A 20,627-nucleotide genomic window follows, 5' to 3' on the forward strand; every position below is an offset into this window, starting at 1 on the left:
TTCATTCCAATTCAAGGACACAGTGTGTTTTTTTTTGAACTCGAGAATTGTACATAATGCCACTGTGAGATACACCTTGCACAGGTTGTCGCCATTCAGAAGAAGAAAACAATGGAATGCCCCTCTGTGGTCCTTACCTAGGAGTTTGGGGACGCCGAGCCTCTCGTAGAGCACGTCGCAGAAATGGTTACAATTCCTGGAGAGGAGGTCGTACGAGTGGCCCGGCCACTCGCGGCTGAGCTCCCGCAGGATCTGGTTCACGGCGGCGATGCCGCACTCGGTCTCCCCGAGGACGATGCTCTCCCAGTAGGTGTACATGGGGTTCTTCCCCATGGGGCAACTGAACACGCTGCTGCCGGTCTCGCAGAACCCGAACGACCACTCGTCCTCGCCATAGACCTGCGTTGAGGGGTTCAAGAAATGGCGTGAGATTTAGGGATCTGGAGAAGCTGTTGCTCCCTGGGATCTGAGCAGGTGGCGAGGGAACGGGGAGAGGGGAGCTAGACCCACTACCTGCACGGCGCTGTGGAAGATGCTGCCGAGGCCGATGCGGTCCTTGAAGATGCAGTTGATCTGGATGATGGTGTTGTTCGTCTTCTCGAAGTCGCTGTTGGTCACGTCATACACGTGAAGCACCACCTCCTTCATTTCAGCACCCACGGCCCAGCCTCCGGCGGCGGCGGCGGTTGCTGCGGTAGTCAGATCAGATCCGAGCACAAATAGTAAGTTAGGGTTTGGTTGCTCGGTTTGGCACAGCTGGAAGGGACGACCAAGGGGCGGGCGTACCTGGTGGCGAAGAGGCCGTGCGGATCCTTGGAGGGGCGCCCGCCAGGGCCGTCGTGGGGGCGCAGCTCGCCCGTCGGGGAAGACGGAGTCTACGCGTGACCTTGGAGGGGCGCTTGCCGGGACGTCGCCAGGGAAGACGGAGATGGCCCTGTGCCTGCCGCCGCCTCGGGGTTTTTTTTCTTTGCACAAAAAAGAGAGGTTGAGCCGCTGAGGAATCGAACCGTGCCCTACGGTAAGCGGATGTGGGCGCTGGGCGCGGGCGGAGGTCCGCGGGAGCACAATGGAGGGCAGACACACTAAATATGAGTCATCGGATTTGGATGAGTAACGAGAGAGAATGACTAAGAGATAATCTGGTGCATCCGTTTTGATGGTGTTATATTTTCTAGGTGTATTTATGGGTGTGTACGTAGCATAGGTCATGACTGTGAAGTAGGTATTTGTTGTGTGGCTGTAGATTTATTCTAACTGGTGTATTATAGGGTAGGGTAGATTTAGCGATGAAGAGTCGTTTGTATTAATAACCCGACGCCGTTATGCATAATATAAGTAGTGTTCGATCAATTAGTTTTCACTAAACCTAATGCTTTAGCTAGCCCGTAATTCACAGAGCACGTGGCCTATGTGCATGTTGGGAAAACAAGCGTTACCATAGTGCCGTAGCCTACCGCCCGATACGCAGAGCACGGAGCCCATAGCACGTGCGGTGGGATGTTAGAGCCTTGGTGTCCTCCATAATTATCAAAGCAAAACTCATGCCAGCCAGCGACTGATTTGAGTAACTTGCCGAGAAAAATAGTTAAAGTGGCGTCCGAGCAGTTAATCTATGCCTGAAATCTAGGCCTTGATTAGCCCATAGTCCATAATGTCGAGCGCAGAGACCCTGACACGTGTAGGATTAACAAGCATGACCAAGGAGCCGTAGCTGACCAACCGAAACGCAGAGCGCGGAGCCCCTTAGCGCATGTAAGAAGTAATCGGAGACTGGGTCTTCCCCATAGAAAACAGAAAAGAGAAACGTGTGTTGCTCGGCGAGCTATGTTACAAAATTTGGAGTGCAAAAATCGTTGTCGTTTTTAGGAGGAAAAACTTATGTGATTCGAAGAAAACATAATAGGCGATTTTTGGAGAAATCGTGTTCGTCGATTTTTGGAGTAATCGTGTTCGGCGATTTTTGGAGTAATCGTGTTCGGCGATTTTTGGAGTTATCGTGTTCGGCGATTTTTGGAGTTATCGTGTTCGGCGATTTTTGGAGTAATCGTGTTCGGCGATTTTTTGGAGTTATCGTGTTCGGCGATTTTTGGAGTAATCGTGTTCGGCAATTTTTGGAGTAATCGTGTTCGGCGATTTTTGGAGTAATCGTGTTCGGCGATTTTTGGGCGTACTTGGCGAGCGTATTGGAGGTCGTCACGGAGTGGCGTATAGCCCGATAACGGTAAGTGAAGCTTATAATGGAGGAAAATTATGGAGACCAGAACTTTATTAATATGAAAGTAAAGAATACATATCTGTGTTATTTCAGGGGTAGAAACATATAAGGTGCTCTATGTGCCCGGAGTTGGGAACATCGAGTCCATCTAAGTCACATAAGCGATAAGACCCTGGTCGAGTAACACCTTTTACGACGTAAGGGCCCTCCCAGGGTGAAGATAGCTTGTGAAGCCCTTCGGTTTTTTGTTTCCGACATAAGACGAGGTCGCCGATCGCGAATGAACGACCTTTGACGTTATGGTTGTAATACCTCCGCAGACCTTCGAGGTACTTGGCTGTGCGAACGCAAGTAATCAGACATTCTTCCTCAGCCCGATCAATGTCTTCTGTCCGAACAGCTGTGGCTTGCTCTTCATCATAATTTTCTACTCTAGGTGCTCGGAATGCAATATCCGCTGGGAGTATGGCCTCTGAGCCGTAGACCATAAAATATGGAGATACACCGGTACTGCGACTAGCTTGAGTGCGCAGTCCCCAGACCACAGCTGGTAGTTCTTTGAGCCATCTGCCCGGATGCTTTTCTTCTTTCTGATAGAGCCTTTTTTTGAGGGCGTCGAGGATCATACCATTAGCCTGTTTGACCTGGCCGTTAGCTCTAGGATGAGCAACGTAAACGTATTTAACAGAGATGCACCGGTCTTCCTAGAAGTCCCAAAAATGATGGCTAGTAAAAGTTGTCCCGAGGTCGGTGATGATGCTGTTCGGGAGACCAAATCTGTGTACGATGTCTTCAAAGAGCTCGACTGCTTTCTTAGCAGTAGCTGCGACGAGTGGTTTGTACTCAATCCACTTGGAGAACTTATCAATGGTGACGTACACATACCGGAAACCTCCTGGCGCTAGTTTGAAAGGCCCGATCATATCCAGTCCCCAGCATGAGAATGGCTAGGAAGCTGGAATGGTCTGTAGTTCCTATGCCATTACATGTATTTGCTTGGCAAAAAACTGACAACCCTCACATCGTTGAACGAGATCTTCCGCATCGGAGATGGCCGTGGGCCAGTAAAATCCTGCTCAGAAAGCTTTGCCGACCAGTGTTCTCAAAGCCGCATGATTGCCACAGGAACCAGAGTGAATTTCGGAAAGTAGCTTCACACCATCGTCTTGGATGATGCACTTCTGTAGTATCCCTTCCTTGGCACTTTTTCTCATCAGGCTACCGTCTACCAACACATAATGCTTACTTTGGCGAATTAGTCGTTCGGTTTCGATTTTGTCGGCGGGTACTTCGTCGTTGGAGAGGTATTTGATGAACTATTCCCTCCAATTGGCGACCGGCGAAGGTACCATGAGTACCAACTGCTCGGCAGGGGGTACTTCTACAACTTCCTTATCTTCTTTAATGGATGGTGTCAAGAGGTCTTGAACGTAAACCCCCGGTGGAACCATGACGCGTGAAGATCCTATCTTTGATAGCTGGTCGGCTGGTTGGTTTTGATCTCGTACCACATGGTGGTACTCGATGCCGTAGAATTTCCCTTCAAGCTTCCTAATTTCGGCGCAGTATGCGTCCATTTTCTCACTGGAACAGGACCAATCTTTATTGAGCTGATTGATAACCAGCGTGGAATCCCCGTATACCATGAGGCATTTGACGCCGAGCTCGACAGTTATACGGAGGCCATGGAGACACGCTTTGTATTCTGCGGTGTTGTTGGAGGCCGAAAAATGTATGCGAAGAACATATCGGAGTTTATCCTTTGTCGGTGTGATAGAATGCCCGCACCAGCACCATTGATATTAAGGGCACCGTCGAAGTACATCACCCAGTGCTCGGGGTAAGTGGTGGCAATGGGTTCTTGGATTTCAGTCCACTCAGCGATGAAATCAGCAAGCGCCTGTGACTTGACGGTCGGTCTGCTTCTGAAGTCAATGGAGTAGGTGCCGAGCTCAACAGCCCACTTGATGATACAGCCATTAGCCTCTTTATTGTGGAGAATATCCCCCAGAGGGAACTCGGTGACCACAGCGATCTTGTAGTATTCGAAGTAATGTCAAAGCTTGCGTGAGGTAATCAAAATTGCATATAACAGCTTTTGCACCTGAGGATAACGAGTTTTGGGCTCATTAAGTACCTCGCTGATGAAATAGACCGGACGTTGTACCTTGTAGGCATGTCCAGTTTCCTCGCGTTCGACGACAATAGTCGTACTGACAACTCGAGAAGTGGCGGCGATGTAAACCAGCAGAGTTTCCTCTGGTCGTGGCGCTGTCATGATTGGAGGTTTTGTTAAAAACAACTTGAGCTGCTTGAAAGCTGTGTCTGCCTCCTCTGACCAAGAAAAAAGCTCGGAGGCCTTGAGGAGCTTGAAGAAAGGTAGCCCTTTTTCACCGAGACGCGAGATAAATCGGCTTAACGTAGCCATGCAGCCTGTAAGCTTCTGTATATCCTTAACACACGTCGGCCATTTCATGTTGGTGATGGCGAAGACCTTATCAGGGTTCGGTTCAATGCCTCGAGCGCTGACGATGTAGCCTAGCAGGATACCGGATGGAACTCCAAAGATGCACTTTGAAGGGTTTAGCTTCCATCGGTATTTGCTCAAGTTTGAGAAAGTTTCTTCAACGTCGGCGATAAGATTGTCATCGGTTTTAGTCTTGACAACCACGTCATCGATGTAGGCCTCGACATTGCGGCCGATCTATTGGTCGAGGCACGTCTAGATAGCCCTTTGGTAGGTCGCTCCAGCGTTCTTTAGTCCGAAGGACATAGTGGTGTAGCAGTATGCACCGAAAGGCATAATGAAAGACGTTTTGACCTGGTCTTCCTTCTTGAGGGAGATCTGATGGTAGCCGGAGTAACAGTCAAGAAAGGAGAGCAATTCGCAGCCAGCGGTGGAGTCTACAACCTCGTCTATCCGAGGCAGGCCGAAGGGGTCTTTAGGGCAGTGTTTGTTAAGATCAGTATAATCAACACACATTCTCCATTCTTTATTCTTTTTCTTAACAAGAACAGGATTAGCTAATCAATCTGGATGATACACTTCTTTTATAAATCCGGTAGCTAAGAGTCATTTTATTTCTACCCTAATAGCCTCCTTTTTGTCCGGCGCGAATCGGCAAAGTTTTTGCTTGACCGGTTTAGCGGTCGGCGAGACATTCAAGGAGTGCTCGATCTTCTCCCGTGGTACCCCCGACATGTCTGCAAGTTTCCAAGCAAACACATCGGTGTTGGCACGTAGGAAGGAGACGAGTGCGCTTTCCTATTTGGGGTCAAGGTGAGCCCCAATTTTCACCATCTTGGAAGGGTCATCGAGGCCGAGGCTGATCTCCTTGACTTCCTTGGACTTGGCAGAGGCACGAGGAGGTTCTGGGATCTCCATGTCATCAGCAGACGGCATCTTGGCTTCGGCGACCACGCTAGCCATCTAGATGGAGAGGTCGGTGGCTTCGGCGAGGGCGAGACTTTCTATCTCACAGGCATAGGCGACGGAGAGGTTGGCCCGCAAAGATAGAACCCCAGCGGGCGAAGGCATCTTTAACACCAAATACGCGTAGTGCAGAATGGCCATGAACTTGGCCAGAGCCGGTTGCCCCAGTATGGCATGATAGGCGGTGTCGAAGTCGGCGACGTAGAAGTTGATATGCTCCACTCAGTAGTTGGTTGCCGTGCCGACTGTACTGGTAGGGTAATCTCCCCAAGCGGTCTGGATGCCCTGCCAGGTACCACGCCCTAGAAGGAGGAGTCTAAAGGCATGAGATCTGTTGGCCCGAGGCCAAGCTCCCTTAGGGCCCCGGCGAAGAGTAGATTCAAAGCGCTCCCACCGTCGACGAGGACTTTTCTGAAGAGCACCTTCTGGACAGTCGCGTCAAGGACAAGGGGAAAACGCCCTGTGTAGGGTATGTCCGCCCACTGGTCGGCCCTGCTGAAGGTGATGGAGACTTCGGACCATGGGCGATAGCTGGGGTTGGCGGTAGTTACTTCTGAAACGACGGCGAGCACTCGTCGGGCGGCGAGCTTCCGTTCCCTTCTGCTCTCGTTGGAGGCAAAACCCCTGAAGATGGTGGCGACCACCTTGTCGTGGTCCTGGAAGGCATTATTATTATCCCCAGGAGGTCGGCATCCTCCGTTCCCACCATTGTCGTCGTTGTACTTTTTCTCCTGGAACTCCTTAGCCAAACCAAGGCAGTCCTTCATCTTGTGTTTGGCGTTCTTGTGCAGGGGGCATGGTCCGTCAAGGATCTTCTTGTACTGCTCATCGTAGTTACGTTTTGCGCGCGGCTCATTGACGTTGGCAACAAAGTGATCTAGTTGGCGGCGGTGATTTTGACCAGGTTTGAATCCATCTAGCCGATCTCGTCCGCTATCCCGATGGAAACTACAGTCATCGTAGCGACGACCGTTGTGCTGTCGGTCGTCGTTGCGGTCGTCGTGGCGGCGATCATTGTGCTGTCGGTCGTCGTTGCGGTCGTCGTGGCGGCGAGGCGGGCGATTAGTGCTCGTATCTTCATTAAAACGCACCTCCGCTTCCTCGGCGTCAGTGTACTGGTTGGCAGTTGTGATCATCTCGCCGATGCCGGTAGGTGGCTTCCAATTGAACTTAGAACAGAGTTCTCGATGATGAAGTCCTCGGACGAAGGCGGTGATGACTTCGGCTTCTGTGATGTTGGGAATAGAATTCCTCATCTCGGAGAAGCATCTGATGTAGCTGCGGAGTAGTTCAGATGGCTTTTGGGTGATGCGGTTGAGATCGTGCTTGGTGCCCGATCGCCTGCATGTGGCCATGTAGTTGTCGGTGAAGACTCTCTTCAGATCTTCCCAAGATCCGATGGAGTTCGGGGCAAGGCTTGTGAACCAGCTCATGGCGGCTAGCGTGAGCATGACGTGGAGATAATTTGCCATGACGTTGGTGTCTCCTCCGGCGGCGCAAACGGCGGTGGCGTAAGCCTGTAGCCACTGAGTTGGGTTCATCCTCCCTTCATAGGGCTCGACTCTAGTGATTTTGAAACCATGGGGCCACTAGAGCGTTCAGAGTGCCCTGGTGAACGCTGGGGGCCCTTCCGGGCTGTCGGGGCCGATATCGGCAGTATTGCCGGCGACGATCGGCTCTAGAGCTGAGTCTGGGTTACCGTACTCTTGCTCGTACTCCTAGCGATGTCGTACTTCATCTTCATGGCGCCCAAAACATCGTTGATCGATACGCCGTCGTGCGTCCCGAAGGTTACTGAGGTGCACTCGGGTGTCCTGTTCGACCTCTTGGTCATGCTGGCGATGATGCTCGGCGTGGTGGCCTCTAACTCCCCCTGGGGAGGTAGTGACGGGTCAGCGAAACGGCTTTAACTGGGGCGACGATTAGATCTAGGATCGGCTGATCGATGAATCACGCTTGTGGAGCATGAAGGTCTCTAAACTTCTCAGATCTCATTAACTTGATAGTGTGCTGCTTTAAGCATGGCGGTGACCTTGGCGAGCTTGGGCGTCTGCAGGAGGTGTGCAAGTTCATTGGTGGCCACGACCAGATTGGCGCTCGGAGTTTTGAAAACGTCGTGGCCGTCAATGCAGAGGAATTCTTCGTTGAGGTTGCGATGGAGGGGCCTTCCTTGTGAATCGAACTGGTTATCATGAGCGGCCTCGGCCATCGTAATGGCGCATTCGTTATCACGGCGTTGCGTGTGGTTGGCGTTCCTGTTTTCACGGGCGGCGCGTTCCTCATCTGTTTTGCCGTTCTGAGGGGGGCTGTCGATACCGACGTTGAAGATTGCGCCACCCCGGAAAGGCAGGAGAGGAGGTTGCTTGGTGAAGGTCTCGGCGAGGGGCTCCGTGGAGCCTTGAGACTCGGAGTCCGGATTATCCTCAAGGATAGTTTGGAGGGATGTTCCGAGACCCCAACTGGCGTGCAACATGTTGATGGTTGGTGGAAGCTGGTCGGCGAGCCAGTCGGCGAATTTGCCCATTAGGGCGTCCTGATACGTAGCGGCGGTGCTGACGAGCCCGAAGGGTAGGGCGGCGAGCCCTGAGGTTTGTCGAGCACTAAACACTAACAGATCAGGATCAGAAGGTGGTCGGTGCTAAACAAGGGTGTCCAGAGCCGACTCAGCAATGGAGAGGCAATCGACGAGTTTCAGGCCGACCCGATCGATAGACTCAATCAAATCGTCATTGTTGACGTGCCTCCTCCGATAGCAAGGAAGCGAGCGGCGAGTGGCTGATGAAGTCGACCCCGGAAGTGGTTCTGAGATTGGATCTGTGGTCATAGGTGCGAGGGTGGTCGGCGCAGAACGGATCTGCTCCGACTCGAGAAGCTCTCTAACTCCATCGGCGTTGATGACCCACGTGATGGATTCGACTATTAAGATCTGGCTGGGCTGCGGGAGGAACGAAGAGCCTGCGGAAAAAGCCATCTTGTTCGACAAGGAAACAGCACGCACACCCCTACCTAGCGCACCAACTGTCGACAGAATATCGTCGGCAGTCCACTGAGGGGTATCCCGCGATGGTAGATTGATCGGCAGAGGAGCGTGTAATCAAGAACAAGAAGGCAACAGAGACACACGAGTTATACAGGTTCAGGCCATCAGTATGACGTAATACCTAACTCCTGTGGTCTGTTGGTTTGTATTAGCTATCGTATGATTTGTCATGATTTTGTAGGGGGTCCCTGCCCGCCTTATATAGTCTGGGGGGCAAGGTTACAAGTCGGTTAGATCTGAGAGATAACCGGAAAGTAATAATAGATTACAAGAAACACGGGATCGTACATATCCTATCAGATCATGTAACATCTTCCGGATATCCTCCCCATACCTTGCGGGAGGCGCCGAGCAGAATCGTGCCCCGCAAGGCTCCTTCTCATGGGCTGGACTGCCCCTAGAAGCGTAGCCCATGTGGCCCACCGTGGGTATCCGGGTCATACCCCCCACACAACCGGTGGTGGATCTTTAAAGTATAATGCTTAACTCCGAGGACTCTATTTTCCTTGCAATGAGACTACTACACACATGATAAGCTTGAAAAGGTATTAGTCTCAAAGCATCCAACTTGTAGAGTAACCTCCCCCTAAATTTGTGCACACAAGTATGGAATACTTGTTGGAAACATGCACATTGATTTTAAAATCAATAATACCACTTGAAAGATGACATCTCATGAATGTAAGAATTATTTTCGAAGATGATATTCGGGAGAAATTATCTATAATTTGGACTTTGGCACATATTAGATGAACAATTAGAGGACAAGCTATGTGTCGTGCTTCTAATTTTAAACCATGTAGGTTTGCTCCAAGGGTTAAGAATGAAACCGAGCAAGCCTACCATATGATATACCTAGTGTATGCATGACAAACGATATAAGAATTCAAATGTAAACCTAGGCATGAAGAGTAACTAGATGCTAAAAGATACCAATTGTAGGAAAATTTAAATCTAATACCAATTGAAGTAAATTGAATCTAGTTACCTAACATGGGAAGGAGAATTTGGGTCCATAGTATTCACTAACCTACTTGGCAATGATTTTATCCATCATGATGCACCCCATGAAATGCACCCATATTTTGCGAAGTCTCCAAATTCCCCGTCGTCCATCGGACTTCTCACTTCTCTTTCAGGATCCAAACCTTCTTGGCGCTCTTCATGTTGGAAATAATTTCCTTTGGCACCCAAAAGCGTTTGACCCCATTATTGGCTTGCTTGTTCACCTTGATGGCCACCACCTTGTCATTTTTCTTCTTCTTCAAGAGATAAGGTGTGGAGGCCTTCTTGTCCATCTTGTTGGTGTAGGTGTTGGAGAGCTTGCTTGTTTGCTTTTTGTTTTTCTCTTTCTTCTTTGCTCCTCCCCCATTCTTCACCTTGCACTCATAGGACTTGTGACCTTCCTTATGGCATACGTAGCAAATCACGGTTTGTCATTCATCAAGCTTTTTCACTCCCTTGATGGTGTTATCTTGATGAAGTTGGGCTTGCTTCGCCTTGCCTTTCACTTGAGTCAAGTCCTTGGTGAGGCGAGCTACTTCTTGCTTGAGTTGCTTATTCTCCTTTGCAACCTCTTGTGTGCATGTATCTACAATAATTTTCTCAACACAAACTTAGTTGCACAAGGATGAGTCTAAACATAAATCATTACAAGAAATAGAGGCATCCTTTTTAGACATGTTAAAGTTAGAACTTTTTTTAGATGCCTTGGCGGGGGTTGAACTGACGGCTTCAAGGTTAGCAACTTTATTAGTTAGCTCATCATAATGTTTGCACATGGTTTTCATCTTAGCAAGCAAACTTTTATAAGCATCTTGTGAGCTAGCTAACTTTTCTTTTAATTTTTTATTTTTATTTACAAGTTGCTCATCATTAATTGTGCATGCATTTGTTGTTACACTAGCCTTAAGTTGCTCAATTTTAGTAGATAGTTCAACATTGATTTTAGCAAAGTTCTTATATTGTTCAAGCAAAGTTTTGTATGTTTCTTGTGAACTAACTAGCTTTTCTTTTAATTTTTCGAGCTTCTTTTGTTGACTAGTGCAAACTTTTGCATAATTAAGATTTTATTGCACAATTTCATCATAAGAAGGCATATCATCATCACTATCACTCTCACTAGAGGATGAGCTTTCATTACCTCGTGCCATAAGGCACACATGAGAAGAGCTTGATGATGAGTGCTTGTGGCCTCGCCTTTTGTGATGGTGCTCTTCTTCACTTGAAGAATCATCCCATGATCTTATTGAGGTGAGGGCTTAGTTCTTGCATGCCTTCTTCTTTGTCTTAGGTGTGGGCTTGTTTGGACAAACTTTCACAAAGTGCCCCAACTCGTCGCATCCATAGCATCCTCTCTTTCTTTGCTCATTTCTTTGATTTATGAAAATAAGATCTTGAATTTGGATGGGCACACCCTTGACATTGAGCCTTGGATCGTCTTCTCCACCTTGTTGATTAATTTGATTGATTCTTCATCAAGGTCGGAGGTGGAGGGAGAAGATTGATCATCACTTGAATCTTCATCATCATCATCATCATCCTCATCTTCTTCTTCATCTTCACTTGAGGAGCTTGAGCTTGAGCTTGTTTCAACTTGCTTGCCCTTCATCTTCTTTTTCTCGCTACATGCGAGAGCTTTGCCTTTGCTTGATGAAGAAGCTTCTTCTTGACCCATCTTACGTGACATTTCAAATGCCACTAACTTGCCGATGACTATGCCCGGGGTCATGGTGCTCAAGTCCTCCATATTGTGAAGGATGGTGATGATGCTTGTATATTTCTTTTGTGGTAGCACGGAGATGATCTTCCTCACAATGTCCGTATCATCTAGCTTTATTAATCCTATTGAATGGAGCTCATTGATAATTAGATTCAAACGTGAATACATATCACGAACAAGCTCATCATCATTCATTTTAAAGGAATCATAATTTTATTTAGCTAGACAATGTTTTTGCTCACGGACATTATTTGTGCCATCATGGAGCTCTTGGAGTTTTAACCAAATTTCATGTGCCGTATTTAAAGTGAATACTTGGCTAAACACATTCATGCTAAATGATTTAAACAAGCAATTCTTAGCTCTAGCATTGAAATGCATTTCTTTTTCATCACTCTTTGTGAGGTTTTCGGGATTCTTGATGGGTTTCATCCCGTCACGAGTGACTCTCTATGCACCTAAATCAACCACCTCAAGGTGGCAAGCCATTCTAGCCTTATAATAAGGGAAGTTAGTGCCGTCAAAGTACGGAGGCCTAGAGGTATCCATCCTAACCACTCTAAATGGCGTCGGCTCAACGGCGGTTAAGCCAAAGGTCCAAATTGAGCCAACCGGCTCTGATACCAATTGAAGGGGACCGTGACACCTAAGAGGGGGGAGGGGTGAATTAGGCAACTTAAAATTCTACTTCTAAATTATGGCCTCTTTTTCTACCCTTAGCAAAACCTATACAAAAGATAAGCTATCTAAATGTGCAACTACAGTTTTGCTAGTGTGTTGCTATCTCTACCACAAAAGAAGTAATACAATCAATGTAAGTGCGGAAGCTAAAGAGCAAGGTAGAAATATGCAAACTCCCGTCGACAACTCCGGTATTTTTACCGAGGTGTCGAGAAGCACGCAAGCTTCCCCCTAGTCCTCGTTGGAGCCCCTCGTAAGGAATCCCTCGCAAGGGCCAAGCTCCCGGTCAGGTAACTCCGTGGATAGCCTCGGGCCTTCCCCACACGCAAGTGGGTCTCCAACGTGCCTTCCGGCAAGCCTCTCTCGGATGCTCCCCGCCGTCTTCACTATCAAGCTTCCGGCCGAAACGCCACGGGCCTTGTTCCCTCCGGTACACGGTGGCGGCATACCACAAACGCGGTTGGTGTGATCTCGCAAGATTACAAGCCCCTCCGATGTACAATAATGGTGCTCACAAGCACCGAGTGGTAAGAGGTATGCAAACCTCACTAAACACTAGGCCTAAACCTAGAGCAAGCGCATAAGCGGTGGTCTAATCAACCTAAGCACTTCGCAAAGCGCCTACGCTAATCACCTAATGAATCATTGAGCACTATGCAAGTGGAGATCACTAAAATGGTGTCTCAACACCCTTGGTATGTTTCCTCAGCTCCATACTCTCAAATGGCCGGTTGGGGTTGTATTTATAAGCCCCACTGAGAAAGTAGCCGTTGGGGACGAAATTCTACTTTTCTGCTACTGACCGGACGCTGAAGTTGTCCTGATCGGACGCGTCCAGTCGTCCCGATCGTTGGAGCCACGATCAACTGATCGGACGCTGCCAGCGTCCGGTCACCTGCCACCGGACATGTCCGGTCGCAGTTTCATCGCTCTGGAACCTCTCTGTACTCGACCGGACTCTGCTGTCATGCGTCCGGTCGATCTGCCACCAGCGTCCGGTCCAGCGTCCGGTCGCGCCTGTTGCCGAGCCTCTTGATCGGAGCGTCCATTCACTTTCTTCCAGCGTCCGGTCACTTCTGTGAGCTCGTTTCTTCGCGATCTTGCGTATGGCTTAGTTCCTATCTTCATGCTTGGACTTTGCTTGATATCTTGAGTCTTCTCTTGTGCTCCTAAGGTCTTGCTTATGGTGTTGATCATCGGATCATCACGTCGCCTTCGTCCAAGTCACGTCTTGCATCCTATTGAACTACAAAACAATCACTTGCAAGTTCATTAGTTCAATTTGGTTGTGTTGGTCATCAAACACGAAAATCCAAAGTAAATGAGCCAAGGGTCCATTTTTCTTACAGGCACTCTAGCGTGGTGTAGCACGTCGCCGCGTTGCGACAGCGCGGTCGCTGTGGATAACGCTGCGACGACGATTCAAGTGTGGGTTCAAGAATGGATGCGGGTGTAGCGATGATCCAAGAGGAAAGTGCGAGTGGAGATTTTTTTTCAAGCAGATAGATGTGTCTGTGCAGATGACAGTGTTGGGCCGTTCAGACGGACGTCAAGACCCACCAACGTAAAAGCTACGTCAAGACCCACCAACGTAAAAGCGTCCAGACGAAATGGTCGTCCTACCCAAAGCATTTCGGAGAAACATAGTAATACTGGCCGTGGGCTATCGATCCGTGCCAATAGAGACTATAGAGTAAGCTTGTCAAAATCACAATCATATAAGATTCATTAAATATAAAAAACATAAACACGTACACTATTTACTAAAACCGCGTAGACTCAGGCTTCTTAGTACAGATCTTAAAAGGACGTAAAAGTATATTTTAACAACCATGAGGTCTGTTCGCTTGAACTTATCAGCTGACTTATCAGCTAAAATCTATATTATTTTTCTCTCACAACAAAGCAGTTTCAGCCGGCTTTAATACCAGCCGACTAGGTACAGGCAGAGTAAGTTTACAGGTAGAAAAAAAAAACAATGAAGCACGGCGTAGCTGGCCCAAAACTTTAACTTTATTTTCGCGTTTGATGTACTTTTTATATCAATAATTAATCATGGATTTTTGATTTGTTATAAATGTAAACGTGCCATAATAAAATGACAACCAAGCAAAAATAAAGTTGAGAGGGTTATAATATAATAGAGCTCTTGAAACCTACAAGAAGCCAACGAATCGGATTGTCAAATACCTATGAGCGTTTCCATTATCAGCTTTCCACAATGTAAGACCCTGTTTGATAGAGCCATAGCAAGAGTTATCTTTTTCTTCTTTAAAAACGAATTATGAGAGTTTTTTGTTAGTATTATTTCTGTCTAAACTCATATTTGCCTCAATTCATAATTTAGTTCCACTCTAAGCCTAAGTTATTACTCCCTCCTTCAAAAAAAAAATGCAATTCTCATACTTTAAGAAGTCAAATGATTTAAACTTTGACCAAAATTATGTATATAAAAGTTATACTTCCTTCATCACAAATTATAAAACGTTTTGACATTTTTAGATTCATAGAAAGCCAAAACGTTTTATAATTTAGAACATAGGAGTAACATTTAGGGTACAAAATAAATACTGTTAAATTAATTATAGAATATATTTTCATGATAAATTTATTTAAAGACATAAATACTAATACTATTTACTATAAAGTAGGTCAAACTTGAACTAATTTGGCTGGCATGAATCGTATACTTATATATATTTTTTGATGCATCGGAAAGAGTACACTATACACCTGACCTGTTTTAGCAAAATTTTGTGGAATGTTTGGCATCAACCGACCATGGCCTTGTTTAGATTGGGATTAGGAATCAGTATTTGGCACTGTAGCACTTTCGTTTGTATTTGACAATTATTGTCCAATCATGGCCTAACTAGGCTCAAAAAATTCGTCTCGTAATTTACAATGTAATTAGTTATTTTTTTATTTACATTTAATACTCCATACATATGTCCAAAGATTTAATGTGATGAAGAGAGAGTGAAAAAACTTGTAATCTAAACGAGGCCCATGTCCTTATTTTGGACCCGGTTTTTAGGACTCAGGACACCTCGCTGGACACACGTGACTTTGGTCAGGTCAGGTACGAACCAAAGCGAAAGCAGCATCACTGAGCACTGTACTTTGTGTTAGAAGAAACGCAGGATAATCCACTGTCTATATCCATAAGTGTTCGGCTGGGCTGAAACGATCGTATACAATTGTTGATTAGTACTGCTGGCCAGTTTGGTGTGAGAGAAAAATATTATTTTAATTGAAAATTTACGATCATTTACGACCCAGCAAACAGCCGCAAGATGTGTACTTAATCAACCGGTTGAAGTTGAAGGCACAGAATATACGTACTTTAGCTGACCCCGGATGTGATGCAAGCAAAGGACAAGAGACGAGCCATGAGCCCACTGAATCCAAGCGAAGTTAGCATGCACGTGACCATCCTATAGTTGAGTACGTGTTGACTACCGAGCCCACCGGTGAGTAGAACTATAGAAACGCACATGGCTTGTTGGATCGAGGCGACACTCAGTTGAGTGCACCTGTATCGATCATGTTTTCGTGCATGGCACTACGTTACATACACTCCATGTGGTCCTGGAGTCACGAAGAAGGAAGGGGCTCTCAAACGCTAGCCATGCAGCTCAAAGATCCAAAAGTTCAATCACACACACACACACACAAAAAAATCCATTTCAAAATTATGTTCTCGAGAAATCTTAAGCTAATTTGCCTTGAAGGTTATGTTTAACCGAGCTATAGCTTTTATATTTTCTACAAAAAAATCAAACTTTATGGGGTAAAACAATGTAGTTTAAATCTCTGTATATTTCATCTAAAATACTCGATCACAACTTGCACACAACTCGAGCTAGCTTTACTAAAAACTAGGATCGGCCAACTTGCACGAACTATTCTTTTAGTATTAGCTCTGCTGGACAATGAGACAGCAGGACTTGAGGCGTGGATCCGTGGTACAAGACGTGTTTGCAATTTGGAAAATTCGAAACAAAAAACATTCCCCACTCTTTCGAATACTATTTTCATAATTTGAAAACTGACTGTAGGAAGCCAGTGGACCCCACCCGCAGTGCAGAAGAGGAAGGGATAATCGTGATTGCTCATACACAAGGAAACACATCTTAACACTTCCGAGATAATCGCACTATTTATTTTGGCTTGTTTGACTTATAAGCACTATCCTAACTTTACTAAAAACTAGGATCGGCCAACTTGCACGAACTATTCTTTTAGTATTAGCTCTGCTGGACAATGAGACAGCCTATGTTGAGGACTTGAGGCGTGGACCCGTGGTACAAGACGTGTTTGCAATTTGGAAAATTCGAAACAAAAAACATTCCCCACTCTTTCGAATACTATTTTCATAATTTGAAAACTGACTGTAGGAAGCCAGTGGACCCCACCCGCAGTGCAGAAGAGGAAGGGATAATCGTGATTGCTCATACACAAGGAAACACATCTTAACACTTCCGAGATAATCACACTATTTATTTGGGCTTGTTTGACTTATAAGCTATGACTGAAAGTACTGTTGACCGATTTGATGTGAGAGAAAAATACTATTCGTTAGCTGACCACTATGATTTATAAGTCAAATACGATTACGGAACAGGACTGCAAAAGGAAGGAAACTATAATAAAGAAAAAAAAAAGTTGGATTTCCGTAAGCGTGTCCTGACAACCGCCCCTACCCACGAAAGACAAACGTCTCGCGCACCCGGGTCGGAGCCCACGTATCCCCAGACCCCACCACCACTATGCCTCGCTGACACCGGGCCCACTCCTTCTCCGTCCCCACCCGTCAGTGACACGTACCACCGCCCCCATGACCCCCCCCGCCTGCTACGCTTTCTCACAGTTTCACGCAGTTCCCAGTAGCCGTAGGCGGGCGGCCGAATTCGAGAGCGGTTCCGGCGGCGTGGGCGGCGCTGTGCCCGAGATTGGAGAGCCGCGTGGCGTGGTGGGCGGCTGGCAACGTACTGGCGGCGCGCGCGATGTGGGCGGCCGGCGGCGGGAGGGAGTCCGCCGCGGCCGCTGTGCTGCGGGTGCTGCTGATCGCGACCGCCTGCGGCCTCGTCTTCGCGCTCCTCCACCTCCCGCTCCCCGACGGCCGCGCCCGCTCCGCCGGCCCCGGCGGTGAGTCCAGCGACCTGCCTCGCTCCTCCCGTCGCGCTAATTTGGTTGGGAGCGCCGGGTTCAGTGGTGCCCTTGGCGTGTGCTTAATTTGCCTTGCTGATACCGATGGGAACCTGCTTTGCGTGCAGGTGGGGAGCGCGGCGCTGGTGGGGGCGGTGGGGCCCGCCTGTCGGTGCACCAGGTGATAGTGGGACTGTTGCCCCAGACGACGATCCTGACCTGATTCTGGTCCTTTCCTTCTTCAGTTCTGTCGATTCCATCCTGTTTCGCTTCGCTTGTCTTGAATGTGAATTTGGTGTGTTTTTTTTGCAGGGGCGGATTCGAGAGGCCAGAAGGCTGAGTGTCGTCAGCGAAGAGGTAATTCGTGGCAACTGTGATGTTGTTTGTTGGGATTATCTATGAGCAGTGTACTATTGTATATAGTTTTTTGAAAAAAAAAATCTGGGAACAACTTTTTCCATTTCATCCTTGGAAGTAGTTGTTCCTGGGACCTGGGTGTTAGTGTGGTAGAGAAGTGCCACTGCTGAATTGTACTAATAAAAAGTAGCGTTTGTGGTGCCAAATTGCTGAATTCTGTAGCCTGAATATGAAATTGGACTACAGTAGACAGGGGAACCACTAATTATCTGTCAGGGAACAGTAATTCAACTAGGATTTTCTCCCCTGTTTTTTTTCTTGCTTATACTGTATAATATGTGGCTGAACCTTTTCCAGTCCACAATGAATATTGCGAGGTTTTGGTCAATTTCCTCTGCAAAACGACTTGTCCTTTTCAATATGTTTCTGAGCAGGTGTACAATCCCTGTTTCAACTGAATGCGGTTAAAGATACTAATGTCAATGAGTCTTTCTGCAGATAGACGGGAAAACTGATGAAACTGCGGCGGAAGAAGATGAAAGGATATCTAAATCTCCCCCGGACACTAAAGAAAAGATATGGATGATGCAAGATCAGCTAATCATGGTGAAGGCATACTTGCATTTTGCTTCTCCCCAAGGTAGTGTACATTTAGTTCAAGAACTGAAATTGAGGCTAAAAGAGATCGAAAGGGCAATAAGCCACTCAAGTGGAGGTGCCCATGTACCTGGGAGGTAAGTTTTGGTTACAATGATCATTAAAGTAGTTCTGTTAAACCATGCAAATGCTTCATGGAAGAAACGATTCTGTTACTGACATAAAAAAGAAAAACACCATGCAGTGCGTTGCAAAAAATGAAGGCGATGGAGATGACCCTTTCCAAGGCTCAGAGGACCTACCCACGTTGCTCTCAGATGACATCAAAGCTACGTGCAATGATGCATAACAGTGAAGAATTGGTCAGAGCACACCAAAGTGAATCTTCATTCCTCGAGCAGGTTGCTGTGAGGACATTACCCAAAGGCCATCACTGCCTAGCAATGCAACTTACCGCAGAATACTTTTCGTTAGATCCCATTAAACGCGAATTCCCTAAAAGAGACAGCATGCAGTTGGATGGTTATTATCATTATGCAATATTCTCAGACAATGTGCTTGCAAGTGCTGTGGTTGTCAACTCTACAATTGCTGCATCAACGGTATGGTCTTAGATTCGTGAAGCAATATTACTTGGCTTTCTTTTTCTGTGAGCTGCTTGCTTACTCAATGCACTATATAATTAAAACAATAGTGGAACTTCAATGTGCAACTGCTGCTGTATGCTTTCTGCATGTCTGTACTTACCCTGCCTTTCATTTTCTATAATTTTGAGGGACTCATTGGATGGATACTTATCTTTGATTACCTTATTATTTATGTTATATGATGAGAATTTACATGCAAGGAGCATGGAAGGAAGGACTGCACTATGACTTCTTCAGTATGACTTGTTGATATTTTCATTCCATCCATCCTGGAATATTCTTTTGATTCAGTCTATTTTATTTTACAGGATCCTGGAAGGATAATATTACATATTGTAACTGATGCATTGAACTATCCTGCAATGATGATGTGGTTTCTGACAAACCCACCAACTCCAGCATCAATCCAAATCAAAAGCCTAGATGATTTGAAATGGTTGCCTGGTAATTTCAGTTCCAGATTCAAGCTGAAGGGTGTTCGAGATCCAAGATACACTTCTGCACTTAACCACTTGCGTTTTTATTTGCCAGAAGTGTTTCCCTCTTTGAGCAAGGTTGTACTCTTGGACCATGATGTGGTAGTCCAGAATGACTTAACTGGATTATGGTATCTAGATATGAAGGGTAAAGTAATTGGTGCTGTTGAGACGTGCACTTCAAGTGAAGGTTTCCATCGATTGGATAGCCTTGTGGACTTTTCTAATCCAAACATCTTCAACAAACTTGACCCAAAGGCTTGTGCATTTGCATTTGGGATGAACATATTTGACCTGAATGAATGGCGCAAACAGGATTTGACTACAACTTATCATAAATGGTTTCAACTGGTGTGTGTTAATGATATCTTATTAATTAATTTTGAGGGAGCACTGCTTTTATGTGAAGTATTTCTACGTTTACTTGTTGTTTATGACACCCTGTTCGCTTTGGCTTCCAATTTATTTTTCAGGGCAAAATTCAGAAGTTATGGAAGGCAGGAAGCTTGCCACTGGGTCAGATCATCTTCTACAACAGAACACTGCCTCTGGACCGCCGATGGCATGTTCTAGGGCTTGGCCATGACTTCAGCAGAGGAAGAGATGAACTTGAGAGTGCCTCTGTCATCCACTACAGTGGGAAACTCAAACCCTGGCTAGAGATTTCTATCCCGAAGTACAGAGATTACTGGAACAGGTACCTTAACTATGATAAGCCACATTTGCAGCAGTGCAACATTCACGGATAGAGGCGATGGGGGTGAGGTGATTCGCAGGGTAGAACATGGATACACAGCTTTGGTGTAGAACTTATTAGGAGACCTAGTTGATCTCTCTTTTTTTTAAAAAAAGTTCTGTTGCTAGATGCCCTATTATGTACTTAGGGCTATGCAGTTTTTTTTTTTTTTTTTTTTTTTTTTTTTTGCTAGTAGTCACAATCAGTACAAAAACAAAATCGAATAGAAGAGCTACAGTTTCACTAGTGATACTGAAGTTTCGACAAAAGTCAAACCACTAGCTACCATTATCAATAGCAGATTATTTGCCCAAGTTTTTTTTTAAGCACAGTGAAAGTTACCATATAGGCACGTCGTCTACCACTCTTCTGAAAGAATAATTAGTGTTGCCTCGTACATGGGGAAGAAGAGTGCAGATTCCACGGGGCTCAGTTTGCATCAAGATGTATATTTTCGCAAATAATATTGTATTCTCTTATAAAGAAGAGATTACTATTGTCATTTAGAAAAGTATATGCCGTAGCACTGGCATTGCCATAGCTTGTTTTATTTTCCTTTTTATCAGATATTT

The 20,627-nt window shown here is 46.4% G+C and overlaps 1 protein-coding gene and 1 pseudogene across 1 annotated transcript; one reads left to right on the forward strand and one right to left on the reverse strand.

The window, feature by feature from the left end:
• Window position 1: 1 nt before the first annotated feature.
• LOC136480115 (uncharacterized) lies at window positions 2-1,049 on the reverse strand (annotated as a pseudogene).
• A 15,916-nt stretch (window positions 1,050-16,965) lies between these two features.
• LOC136482198 (probable galacturonosyltransferase 4) lies at window positions 16,966-20,237 on the forward strand. The gene is made up of 7 exons (XM_066479433.1): window positions 16,966-17,242; window positions 17,371-17,423; window positions 17,555-17,599; window positions 18,098-18,333; window positions 18,441-18,798; window positions 19,152-19,670; window positions 19,793-20,237. The coding sequence occupies exons 1-7, from the start codon at window positions 17,101-17,103 to the stop codon at window positions 20,066-20,068; spliced, it is 1,629 nt and encodes a 542-aa protein (XP_066335530.1). The 5' UTR covers window positions 16,966-17,100; the 3' UTR covers window positions 20,069-20,237.
• The last annotated feature ends 390 nt before the right edge of the window (window positions 20,238-20,627 follow it).

The sequence above is a fragment of the Miscanthus floridulus genome, chromosome 9, assembly GCF_019320115.1.
Source record: "Miscanthus floridulus cultivar M001 chromosome 9, ASM1932011v1, whole genome shotgun sequence".
NCBI lineage: Eukaryota > Viridiplantae > Streptophyta > Magnoliopsida > Poales > Poaceae > Miscanthus > Miscanthus floridulus.